Source organism: Homarus americanus, unplaced genomic scaffold (genome assembly GCF_018991925.1).
Source record: "Homarus americanus isolate GMGI-L3 unplaced genomic scaffold, GMGI_Hamer_2.0 scaffold48088, whole genome shotgun sequence".
Taxonomy (NCBI): Eukaryota; Metazoa; Arthropoda; class Malacostraca; order Decapoda; family Nephropidae; genus Homarus; species Homarus americanus.
In genome coordinates this window covers 601,263-614,043 of record NW_024719965.1, presented here as the reverse complement: position 1 = coordinate 614,043, position 12,781 = coordinate 601,263, and the positions used below count along the sequence as shown (strand labels likewise).

Sequence of the window (12,781 nt, the reverse complement as noted above, 5' to 3'; positions counted from 1 at the left end):
ACAAATGGCAAAAAAAGAAAAAAAGAGATGGATTGGGAACGCCAACATACAGTAGATGTGCGCATTTAAGGATACTGCGTCATTTATCTTTTAAAGAATATGTACAAAAGATTCATTATTGTTTATTACTGAATATGTATTTGATTGAATTAATGTTTATATATGTGAAATGAACAATGCTATTCATTAATAGTATGTAGAATATTAAAACACACAAGAGGATAAGAGACAGCATTGTTGTCAGTGTTTACACCCATGTCAGTTATCCACCTGAAAATGAAGAAAATAAGACCCTAGTGGTTGTTGTAGTAAAACTAATGTAAAAAATATGATGTTTTAATTAATGTTATTTAATATACAGTAGAAGTAACCACAGATATTAAAGAAAGAGTGAGACTGATAGTGGAACGCCAATGCAGACGTGCACACTCAAGGAAACAGTCATTTATCTTAAGAATGTGTAAAAAAGATTCATTATTGTTTATTACTGAATATGTATTTGATTGAATTAATGTTTATAAATGTGAAATGAACAATGCAATTCATTAATAATATGTAGAATATTAAAACACACACGAGGAGACAGGATGGCATTGTTTTCGTGAGTGACGATGGTTCTACATAAGAAACTGAAGATAATAAGACCCTGGTTGTAGCTGTATCGAACTTAATTTAAAACAAATTTAATACCTGTATGTATGTTATAAGTAGTGTTATTTAATGTTAATAAATGGAACACTAGAAGTAGCTAACCACTAATGGTAAAGAAATAAAGCGAGACAATTGGGAACGCCAACGTATGAACAGTAAGTGAAAACATATCGTCATTTCTCTACATATGAATATGAAAGCAACACTTATTTACTGTTCATATATGTTTCGAATAATATTTACGAATGTAAAACAAAAATTCTACTCACCAATGGTGGTTAAGTCTAAAACATAAGGACAGCCAATGAATATTGTGCGAGTTTTTACTCAGATGGTGAAGTCATCAGGTTAACTCTGGCTAAAGCTGTAGGTTCAACTCTGGCTGAAGCTGCAGGTTCAACTCTGGCTGAAGATGTAGCTTTCCATAAAGCTGTTGCTGAAACTGTTACTGAGCCTGAAGTTGATGTTGATGCTGCTTATGATGCTGAATTTGATGGTGTAGCTGAAGTTGATGGTTTAGGCCTTTGAATAATAAAGCTGTCGAAAGAACCTTGCACAGGTGCTTTCTTTTCTCATTATACATCTTTATGTAGAAGTCATTTGCATGTATTTAAATTTTTATGCTTTGTTCTGTTAATGGATCCACTACAGAAAATATGTTCATTGCTTGCTCCATATAATATCCACAGACCTCTCACCTTTTTTATATCGTTTTAACACACCTAGTTTCTCGGCTAACCTTATACACTTTCTATTAGTCTTTGAAACAACACTACCATCACTTGCGCTCTTGCTCGTGTTGAATACAAATGCAAAAATGCAGTAAGAAACCTGAGAAAGTTTTTCTCCAGTTCCTGTTCCAGATGCGTGAAAACAAAAGGCCCGCCAAGCTCCGACTGTTGTTTACCACTCATTAGCAAGGCAGCTTCTTTGTGCAAGGCGCTCTTAATTTTTTTTTACAGTATATTTTTTATATAATACATATCGGGATTTAGTTATTATTTATATGAAAATTTAATTTAATTTAATTTTTATTATATTTTGGTCGTAAATACGAATGAAATAAGGATGTAAATTGAACTGGGTCCTAAATTAACTAGGGTCTTAAATATGAAAAGTTGTTGGTCGAACCGTTGTTATCAGAGGCTTTACTGTACGTATGTATGTATGTATGTATGTATGTTACGAATGGGTTCGGTTCCTGAGGATTTGTACATAAGTCGGAACACATGCTATGTGCATACCGTAATTATAGGACAATGTTTATAATCCCACTATATCATAACTTAATTTCTTATATACATCTAAAATCACTTAATTTAAGAGAAAAAATAAATAGAATGACAAAATACAGCAAATGAAAGTAAAAAATAAGTCATTACGTAAATAAAATAGTGTAAATTTCAAGTTAAATCCCATTAGTATCGGCGGGCTTTCGTAAGTCTGGGACCCCCTAAATTTAATTATTAATATATCACTGATATATGGGAGTAAAATTCTAAACTAACCTTTTCTTTATCTCCTCCTTCACTGAGAATGAGCATATTGAGTGTTTGATGGAAACCCTTGAAATGCAGGATAGGGATGAGATCAAAATGCCCCTCAGCATTACTTCGCTTCCATTCTTCTGTGGTTGCTGATCTGATGCCTTCCAATGTTGGTGGTAGTGGTGAATAATGAAGACGGATCAGTGTTGCCATCTGCATCATTGAGTACGACTAAATAAAAAACTTTAACTAGATGTATCAAAATAGTTTTTAATTTAATGACCTCTACCAAGTAAATCAGTAATTAAACCTCATAGGTTAGATGCCCTTGTAAACCCCGAGCATTGCTGGCCAAGTATTATCCTCTGAATAGATCTACTATCTCATGATAAGTTCTATCTCCCCATCACTATCATTCTTAAAATAAAAGGAGTTTGAAGCAAAGGTCATCATTAAAGGTAGGAGATTTCACAAGTTGTGATGTTGCACTATCATCATTCCTGAATCTCAGCTTAATTATAGATTAAATAAACTTTCAATGGCTGCCTTGAGGACCTAACCACCTGTTGTGATATGGTGTCTCTGAGAAATGAAGTTCTGAGTTCCAAACAAATGTGTTCTGGTTGGCTGTACAGTGTACATCTACAGTAATAATAATAATAATAGCTGATTTTTGGCTCAAAAGTGCCAGTTCTTCTAAAGAATTCACTAGCAATCAAAACACAACAAAGTCAAAGACCTGAGAATAAAAAAGAAAATATACAACAAAATGGTCACATTAAATGAAAGTTCATATAACCTTAAGTTAAAACACTTCCCAAACCCTGTAATTCTTTATCACCGTACCCTCTTCAGGATCATTATATATATATATATATATATATATATATATATATATATATATATATATATATATATATATATATATATATATATATATATATATATATATATATATATATATATATATATATATATAAAATTATCTCTACTACGCAAAATCATTTCAGAACTTGTGGTCAGAGGATTTAGTAGGTTGGACAAATACTTAGGATCATTAAACATACTGCCTTACATAGTGCCTTAAAAGTTATTATGCAGAGTTTGAACTCTATCCTAGCTTTAACTGGAAGCCAGTGCAATTCAATCAAGAATGGAGTAATTGGAGAACAAAATTAAACCTGGCAAGAAATTTCTTCAGGAGATAATTAGGTAGGAAGACCCATACAGAGTTACAAATCAATTCGAGATAAAATTTGTAAAAGTAATGTCACAAGACACTGTCGACCCAAAAACTGTTTCAGAGTAGATTAGGAATACCCCGGTTATTGTAAGGGATGTATTCCTAAAGTCATTGCAAATGAGTTGGTATTCAAAAAGTGTAGTGACAGTCCATGGTGTGATGAATGCTTACAGATATTAGTAGGGATTTCTTATGGATGACTGGAATGTTCATGAAAAGGGGGAGGTCACCCTAAGAAGAAGCCCTTTGAAAAAATGTTTTCATAATTTATACATCTACCAGCAACTATATGTATAGTTTGTTTACCTGAACCTTACAACTGATGCGTGTTGGATGAACACCCAAAGAGTTCACTACAAATCTGTATTAGCCCCTGTCTAACAGACAGTAATTCTTATATAAATATGGGTTACATACATTAGGTTTATATAATTACATCACCCATGGTAACTTTCCTATGAGACGTGAGTAGTCATCAACTGGGCATGTGACAGTGTATTCCCACTGTGCCCTCACACCTTGACTGCAGAGTTATCAATTGAGTAACCGGCTATCACCAGTTTGACTCCCGTGTGCTCTTATAAGCTAATTATACCTAAGCTTTGTCCTTTATTATCGCTCACAGCTCATAGCATTAAGTTTATATAATTTACATCACCCATGGTAACTTTTCTATGAGACGTGAGTAGTCATCAACTGGACATGTGGCATTGTATTTACACTGTGCGAGACCTACTGGTAATCTACTCTCCTATTGCACCCATCTTTGGTCATCCTCTCTTAGGGATAATGGGGAAACTTTTGTCGTCGCCCTTGATATCTCCAAAGCATTTCTTTCCCCAAACAGCCAAACTGTGGAATGCTCTGCCTTCTTCTGTGTTTCCATACTTATACAATGTCTCAGTTTAAAAAGCTGGTTTTCCGGCATCTTCATGGTGTAGATTAATACAATATAACCCGTTTCTTCTCTATTTTTTAATTTTTTCTGTTCTTATTTTTTTGCCCCCTAGGACCCGTTGTGGGTCGTTCGACCTGTGCCCGGGTGGGCTAATTCCCGTAAAAAAATACCTTGACTGCATTCATCAATTGAGTAACCAGCAATTGCCAGTTCGACTCCCATGTGCTCTATTAAGCTAGTTATACCTAAGCTTCGCCCCTTATTAACACTCACAGATCATAGCGTTAATTATGGTGATATTACTTATTAAGTAATTATTAGATGTTTTAATTGCCTGTATGTTGGCCTGGCGAATTGGCTAGGAATTAACATACCTAGGTAGCATTTGCTGACGTCGCATTCAGAGCTTGAACAAAAAGAATATTTTAGCTTGAAAATTAACCCATAAACATTTATGAATGTTGCTTCCAGTTGACCTCTATTATAGGTGGCAGCGGATTTATACGAATCCATGAACAAAAACCAGTGTTTCATACAAAACCTAAAAATTTTTGCTTAAAGCTTGACATTCTCCATTTTTGCACCTAAGATATCTACCTTTCTGAGAGGCGATAGATTTTAAATGAACACTTGTGACATCCCAGTTCAATGTACAATTTTTTATTATTATTATTATAAGTGGTTTAATGCATTTGATCACTTCATATATGGCACCACTGTATTGCCATACCCAGACTGTCTCTGTCAACCCTGCCTTCAAGATGCTCTCACAGCTGCTTTCAGCTACTAAGCATAACTTACAATTATGTGTACTATAATTAATGTTTTAAAATTATATATACCTTTAAGTACACATAAGTTTTTTTAAACCAATAATATTAAAATATATAAATCCTCACTCCAGGCTGAGCAGTAAGTGCATTAAACAATGCCAATATTTCCTCTTGATCCTCCTCATCAGAGAACTGGACAGGGGTCATCCTATAAACACCACCATGACGTAGATACACCCACGGTATGGTGCCAACATCAAAATCTGCTACAATTTCTGCATTTGGGAGAACATACAGTGCTTCCTGCAAAAAAAATGTCATTTAGATAAGAAAGAAGTGAAAGTAAGTGTCATAGGTATGACTGTCAGTAAGGGACAGTGTAAATACAGTACACTGTATACTAAGCCTTTGATACACGGGGCAGCAGCATGGCCAGAGCTGCACTCGACTGCATTCACTTCCCCCCTAGTTGTAATCTTAGGTACCCATTTACAGCTGGGTGAACTAGGAATGCCCAGTGATTGAACCACCGAACCATGGAACAGGAAGCGAGCACAGTAGCCACTGGACTGCCACACTCCTAATTTAAATGAACGTATAACAATATGAAAATACATATACGTGCAATTTCACCATAATTCTAATATAATTAGGGTTTCCCTGGTGCTGGGTTGATAAAATATTACCCTAAAATAATCAACCCCCCCCCCCACCCCCACCCAAAAAAAAGGAATCCTACACTCAACACATGAGTCACTGCAGTCATATGTTTCCATGGAGCAAACAGTTGATTGGACGAGCTTCCTCCCTTCCTCTCATGCTTATCAAATCATCTGTCTTCAGCATTTAGTAAATAGTATTGCAGTGGATTTATCATCACTAAATAAATAATACTGTAGTGTATTTATCAGCACTTAATAAATAATTTTGTAGTGTTATGTATCTGCATATTCCCTGGTTTATTCATTATTCAGTTGTCTAAGTGTTACAAATAAGACAATCAAGCCATCACGTATCACTTAAAGGTAATAAATAATATTTTTAGGAAGGTTAGTTCATATCAAATACTATACAGTATGTTATAGTGATGCTGTTATAAGCTGATTTGCTGAAATTTCTCACAGGAACACATAATGAGTGAACACCTTCCAATACAGCTTATCCTTTTATTTTCAAGTCAAATCATAAATTTTATAATTTTCTTCTTCTATTCATGAAGATGTTATATTAATCATGATGAATTTTACACCATAAGAAACTGATCATACAAGAATATAATAATGAATCAATAAATAAACCTGGCAAATACATCAATGCCCAATTACCCCCTCCCCCCACGCCTGTTTATATATGCAGTGTCGTAGCTCTTGTTAGGCCAACAGCAATCTGATTAGACCATTGTATAATATTCAGTGAACAAGTAGTATTTTTTTCATAAGATTTTTTTTTTATGTTACCCATTTCTTAAAATACATACTCTTCATTATTTTAACCCATTTCTTAAAACTGTAACATACGTATCCCCATTAACAAAAATACATACTCTACATAAAAAATTCACGTAAATGAGTGTCGGTAGTGAGGTGTGGCGTACTGATACGATACATATGATGGCAGGACTCAGGCTGAGACACACGAGACACCCACACATACACATTCAACTGCACGTATGAACACACAAACTCTCCGGACTGATGCTGGATTTTCCAGACTGAAGCATTTCAGAGAGTCTGAAAAAAAGTGAATTCCATTGTATTGAAGTTCAGTGTATCGAGGTTTTACTGTATAAACCCTCAGTATAATGGACACTGTAATGGAGAGAGTGGGCATAAATAAAATGCAGTTTGGGTTTATGCCAGTTAGGGAAACTAAAGAAGCATTATTTACGGCCAAGAGAAAATTGTACTTCATATTGTAGACTTCGAGAAGGCACTTGACAGGGCGCCACAGGAAGTAGTAAAGTGAGCAATGAGAAAGCCAATGGTCGAGGAGTGCCTTGTTCTAGTGGTTATGGCATTATATGAGGGCTCTAAATAGTAAATGTTGAGGAAAGTTAGGAATTTTAGTTGAAAATAAGGTTTCATCAGGAGTCTGTTTTAAGCCTTCTTTTGCTCTGACCTGGTGGATTTTGTATGCTGATGACTTAGTGCTGATAGAAAATAGTATTTTAAAGGCAGTGGAGAAATTAAAAAAATGGAAGGATCAAACAGTCAAAGGACCTGAGAGTGAGTGTGGACAAAAACAAAAGTATGGGTTAATAGTGTGGAAAGTGGAAGATGGGTACACAAGAGGTCAATGGAATAAAAGGCAGACTGCAGGTTGTTAAGTGTCCTTCATGTGCAGGTAATCATATGTCCACAACAAGGCTGGAGAATCTCAACATTGGGAATATATCCCTGGTATATGTCGATGAGCTCTGTTACCTGGATGATACGATCAGTGCTAGTAAGGGTGGTGAAGCCTGTTCAGTTGTCAGAGTCAGAAGTGGCTGGAGGTAGTTTATTGTAATTTTTTTAGTTCATTTGCAAATTTGAGTATTCGCAAATTTGCTTATGAAAATCCCAAGAGTGTTATAAATATGATCTAAATATAATTATATAATATGGACAGTATGTTTGTGTAAAGATGAAATCCAAAGCCAAGCCTGTAGCTTCGAAGCTGAAGCCAGTGCTTTGCCTCTAGCTTCGAAGCCAAAGCCTTTTAGAAAGTTTCGAAGCTGAAGTCTGGAAAGTTTCAAAGTCGAAGCAAAGTCCAGAAAGCATGGCTTCTAGAAACTGAAACTGGCTTCAGCCTCATACCTGTTGATAATACTGCAAAGAATATTAACATGAATCTTAAAATACATCAAATGCACTACTTTTTTTATTCTCTATGATGCTTTTTGACAGCTAACATACAAACTTGACAAATCCAATATGGCAGTCAAAATATAATTGCTCACCAACCATGTTATTTCAGTTATAACACAGTAGCATTGTGTTCCAGTGCATAGATGAAGATAAATTTTCTTAAACAGTCCAAAAGTTTTCGATCTACAGTATACTATAAATTTCACCTGTTTAGAATTTGTTCCTAGAGCAGGCTGCCCATGTATACACTGAACTGTACACTCTGGAAGAAGTAAAGTGTCTCCAGTCCTTTCCTCACCCAGAGTTAGATGACCTCGCCAGAATGTGCAGATGATGTTCTTTACAATCTGCGGATATAATACTTGATACAGGTATTTTGGACGATAGTAATCTAGTAGATATAAGACAAGGGTGTAAATATGAGACGGTAAAAATATTGAAATGATGGGAATTTATGGAAGGATATGTTCAATTTTCATGGATATAGAAAACTCATTATTCATGGCCAAACCATCATACACCGAGGACACAAAAAATCTTTTAAAAGATAAACTACATAATACAGCAGGGCCATGCCATGTTGAAGTTTGCTCTTTTGCAACAAATTTATTGAGTCAATGTTTGCAGGTTTTGACCACGGTGTACAAGTATTTGTGGACTGGCAAGAGAAAAAAGTTCCTGCAGAGCATAGTGTTGGTATGGCTCAGAAGAATACAAATGCAATTTTCTCTCAGTTTACACTGTCCAGTGTCCTTCATAGTTATACCATGCCACTATCATGACAATTCATTTCATTAGAGTAAAACCCCCATAATTCGTACCCTCAAATTAAAAATCACTCACATTTCGTGAGTAGTGCAGTAGGATCCCAAGTTTCACGACTAATTGGTACGGTTTTAGCATCGCAAAATTTAAAATCATGAAACGAGTGATGTTGAAATACTGTTGATGGGTTCTGAGACAGGGAGGGCTGGTTACTGAATCCCAGCTGCTCGGTCCTCTACACCTTCTCTAACCTCAGCATCAAATCCCTCAAAGCTTTGAGGCAGCTCTTCCAGCAGCAAGTCACCCAACACTTCAATATCACCAGTGGTGCCATCATCATCTCCTAAAGTGATGTTTGCCAAGGCATTAATAACAGGCTGGGCCTTGTGCAAGTACCGAGTAATACGGGCCTGCTGACGGGCATTAACACGGGACATGTACAAGGTCTTACATTCCTCCAAACCTTATCAAGGACAAGGCAGATAAGGTTCCGAGGATGAGGCCTGGTATCATATTCTTGTAGCTGCTCACTGAGACGTGCAATGCTTATGAGCACCACAGTCAGTTGGAGTGTTGTAGGTTCACCAGGCCTAACGTCATCCTCTTGTGTTGCTTGCTGCTCTTCTTGTTCTTCATCTTCCTCCAACATTTCTTCAACTGTCGGTTGCTGCTGATGTACCAATGATTTCTTGCAAATCTTCAACCTGAACATCTGAAAATCCAGATGCTGGGACTAATCGCGCTGCCTCAACCATGTCCATTAGTGTTGCCACGACGGACTGCCTCTTCCCGCTTGCCTCGGTCTGCTCTGCCCCACTTACCTTGGAGTTAGTGAACAAAGGCTTCCATGCGTGTAGCACTGTTGCAACATTAATCTTACGCCAGGCCTCAACAATTCTGTCCACTGCATTTTTAATATTATATTTCCTCCAAAATTCACAAACTGATAACACTTCACGGTTGCGGGGTAGTGAGGTGCTAGGAGTCGGGTCGTCTACCATCTCCTCCTGGTTAACTGGTGCTGGTAGAGCCTGGTCACTGTCAGAGTTCTGCCTCGATTTGTTGTAACTCAACTAATGAGTCTGTCTGCTGATGAAAGTCTTTATAGAGTGCCTGATAGTAGAACAGTTTAATGTTACTGATGAATTCATGGTCAAGTGGCTGCAGAAGTGATGTGGTGTTATGAGGAAGGAAGATAACTTGTACATTAGGGTGATGTCCAATTAGAAACTTAAGTGTGTCCAGGAGCATTATCCATCACCAGGATCACTTTGAAGTCAATGTTCTTCCTCCGGCAGTACTGTTGGGCGCCAGGAACAAAGTAACCCAAGCTTTTTTATTAGACGTCCAATAAACATTGAACTGCGACATATTGGCATGTCGGTAGGACAGGCAGCATGATTAACAACCAGGGGTTTCATCAAGAAATCTCCACTTGCATTAGCTGTGAATAAAACTGTAATCCTGTCCTTTGAAGTCTTTACACCCCTTGCCTGTTTTTCATCCTTGAAAATGAAAGTGGTCTTAGGTGAGCACTTCCAGAAAATGCCAGTTTCATCACAATTGAAGATTTAGTCTCGGCAATAACCACCCTCTTTCACAAGAGCTTGAAAGACAGGTAAATACAGTGGTCCCTCGGTTAACGAACACAATTCATTCCACAGAGTCGTTCGTTAACCGAAAATTTCGTTAACCAAATCCATTGTTTCAATGGGATATTGGGTAATTGGTTCCAGCTCACAGAAAAGTACATTCAAAGTAAAAAAAAAAAAAAATGCAGTAAAGTACACTTACTTTGAGGTGTATATGTAGAAGGATCCTGGTTGATGATGATGGGAATTAGAAGTGGAGGTGGAGGAGAAGGGAGAAGAGAAGGAAGTGGGGATGGAGGGTAAATCACCTTTCAGGGGACCCATGCTTGATGCAGTAATTTCACCAATAAAATTTTAAAATCACTATGTGTAATTCAAGATTATTTTATTTAAATCAACACTGCACTGCGCTATATATTATCAATATGTTAACTAAATTTTAAAATGACTAATAATTTTAATATAAAAAATGCAAAAACATTAAAGAGCACAACTTTTTTTATATATACAGTACTCCACTGGAAACGAATGTAAACATAGAACAGATTACTGAATTGGCAGACTAGCCCATCAGGTGATCAGCTGATGCTTACAACAAAACGTGTTTGGCGTAAGGATTTCGTTAATCAAAGTTTTGTTCGTTAACCGATTGAAGATCCTTATGGGAGGTAATTCGTTAACCGAAATTTCGTTAATCGAACCGTTCGTTAACCGAGGGACCACTGTATCTTTATGTTGCTACTACATCAACTGATGCACTCCAGCAAACTTGACTTCATAACACTTCTTAAAAGCAGCCAACCAACCAACAGAAGCATTGAACGGAGGTGGAGAGTTAACGTGTTTCTTCTGTGCAACTGCAGCAAAATAAACATGTGCTTGATGCCTTATTTGTGGCCCAGAAAGGTCGCCCTGCTCGTGGTTTCTTCTTTCCACCCACTTGTGAAGGTAATGTTCTGTGATAACAAGCAGTAGGTTTTGTTGTGAAGTATCGGAGAACGTCCTGTTACTAGAAAATCTTGAGAATACATTCACAGAAGCAGTTAAGGCTTCCTTGTTCTTCTTAAGGGAACGTATGGTTGATTTGGGGCAGTTGAACCTATGCATGATTTCACAGGTACGAGCACCACTTTTGATCATCTCAAGCATCTCTTGTTTTATTTCAATGGTGTATTTCCTCTTCTTGACTCCCTTACGACAGTCACGTTTGGCTTGGAGCTTTCCTTGTTGACCTTCTCTAAGGCCATCATTACCACCAGAACCGCTCCCGACATTTATATTATGTACCTCACTCATAGAAAATACACAAGAATTGTTAATATACAAGAATCATTAATACACATGAATCGTTAATGCACAAGAATCATTAAAAGTTACACAGGAATCTTGCGAAATGTAACCACAATGGGTTATATAATCCAAGGTCACTGCACTGCTCGCTCTCGCTCATTGAAACTAACTACCGTAAACAAAAAATATGGTGGATAACAAAGGACTGCGACAATGCGCGCTGCCCACTCTCCATTGACCCAAGAAACTGGTAATGAAAATTGCTATTCTTGAGAGGCTGGAAATTTTAAGTGACGTGAAACCTATGATTCGCAAATCTAAAACTTGCCAAACTTGAGATCCTACTGAATTTGGTAAAATTTTGAAATACTGTATGAGAAACTTTTAAAAATATTACGATATGCTGTATATAACAATTTTCATATTTGGTAAAAAAAAATTTATGGCAGATATTATGAATATTTATGACGCACATGTTGCTATGGGCTGCAACCACCCACCATGGTGTAAATGCAAACAAGCATACACGTGTTGGACCTAACGGTCAGGGTCAGTTTACATTGATCAATCGAGGAGTGCACATCTACAGTCTACCGTGCAAGCTTTTTCCACTTGTTTTCCCATTATTGCCCAGTGTTGGAGCCATTATATTTGATAACCCTGGACCAAGTACATCAAAAGGAGCCCCTAAGCAGCAAATACAAGAGCTTAAACATCCAAGATTACATTTAAATTCTGATTAGGGCAGATAACGGAAAAGTTCCCTTGCTTATTTTATTAATTATTTTTTTCGTTTTTGAGGGTGGGGGGAAGGTTTTCCCTTTGGGAGGTGTCTCTCATATTTTGTAAAAACTTATACAGGCACTCCCCGGGTTACATACGAGTTCTGTTCCTACACACGTTCTTAAGTCGAAAATGTACTTAAGTCAAAACACATACCCTATGTGCATACTGTACTAAAAGAACACTGTTTAAAATCCCACTATATCATAGCCTACGTCTTATATACATATAAAATCACTTAATTTAAGAGAAAAGAAGAAATAGAATGACAAAATACAGTAAATGAAAGTAAAAAATAAGTCATCAGGTAAAGGGAGTAGGTAGTAGGCAGCTATTAAACAGGGAAGTACTACTGCCCGGGAAGATATTGGAAGCAAAATGTGTTGTCTAATTTGCCTGGGTGGGCTTAGGTATCCCTATAAAAAAATATATAAAATAAATAAATAATAT

At 36.8% G+C, this 12,781-nt stretch overlaps 1 protein-coding gene across 3 annotated transcripts in view; it reads right to left on the bottom strand.

Annotated features, from left to right (window-relative positions):
* LOC121860343 (mdm2-binding protein-like) overlaps positions 1 to 12,781 on the bottom strand; it is a 49,785-nt gene that overhangs the window by 22,632 nt on the left and 14,372 nt on the right. For all 3 annotated transcript variants that reach the window (XM_042357423.1, XM_042357421.1, XM_042357420.1), the window contains exons 5-7: positions 8,108 to 8,248; positions 5,179 to 5,355; positions 2,160 to 2,351 (exon numbers count right to left, since the gene is read on the bottom strand). In XM_042357423.1, coding sequence (XP_042213357.1) covers positions 2,160 to 2,351; positions 5,179 to 5,355; positions 8,108 to 8,248 — 510 coding nt within the window. The remainder of the gene's footprint in view (positions 1 to 2,159; positions 2,352 to 5,178; positions 5,356 to 8,107; positions 8,249 to 12,781) is intronic.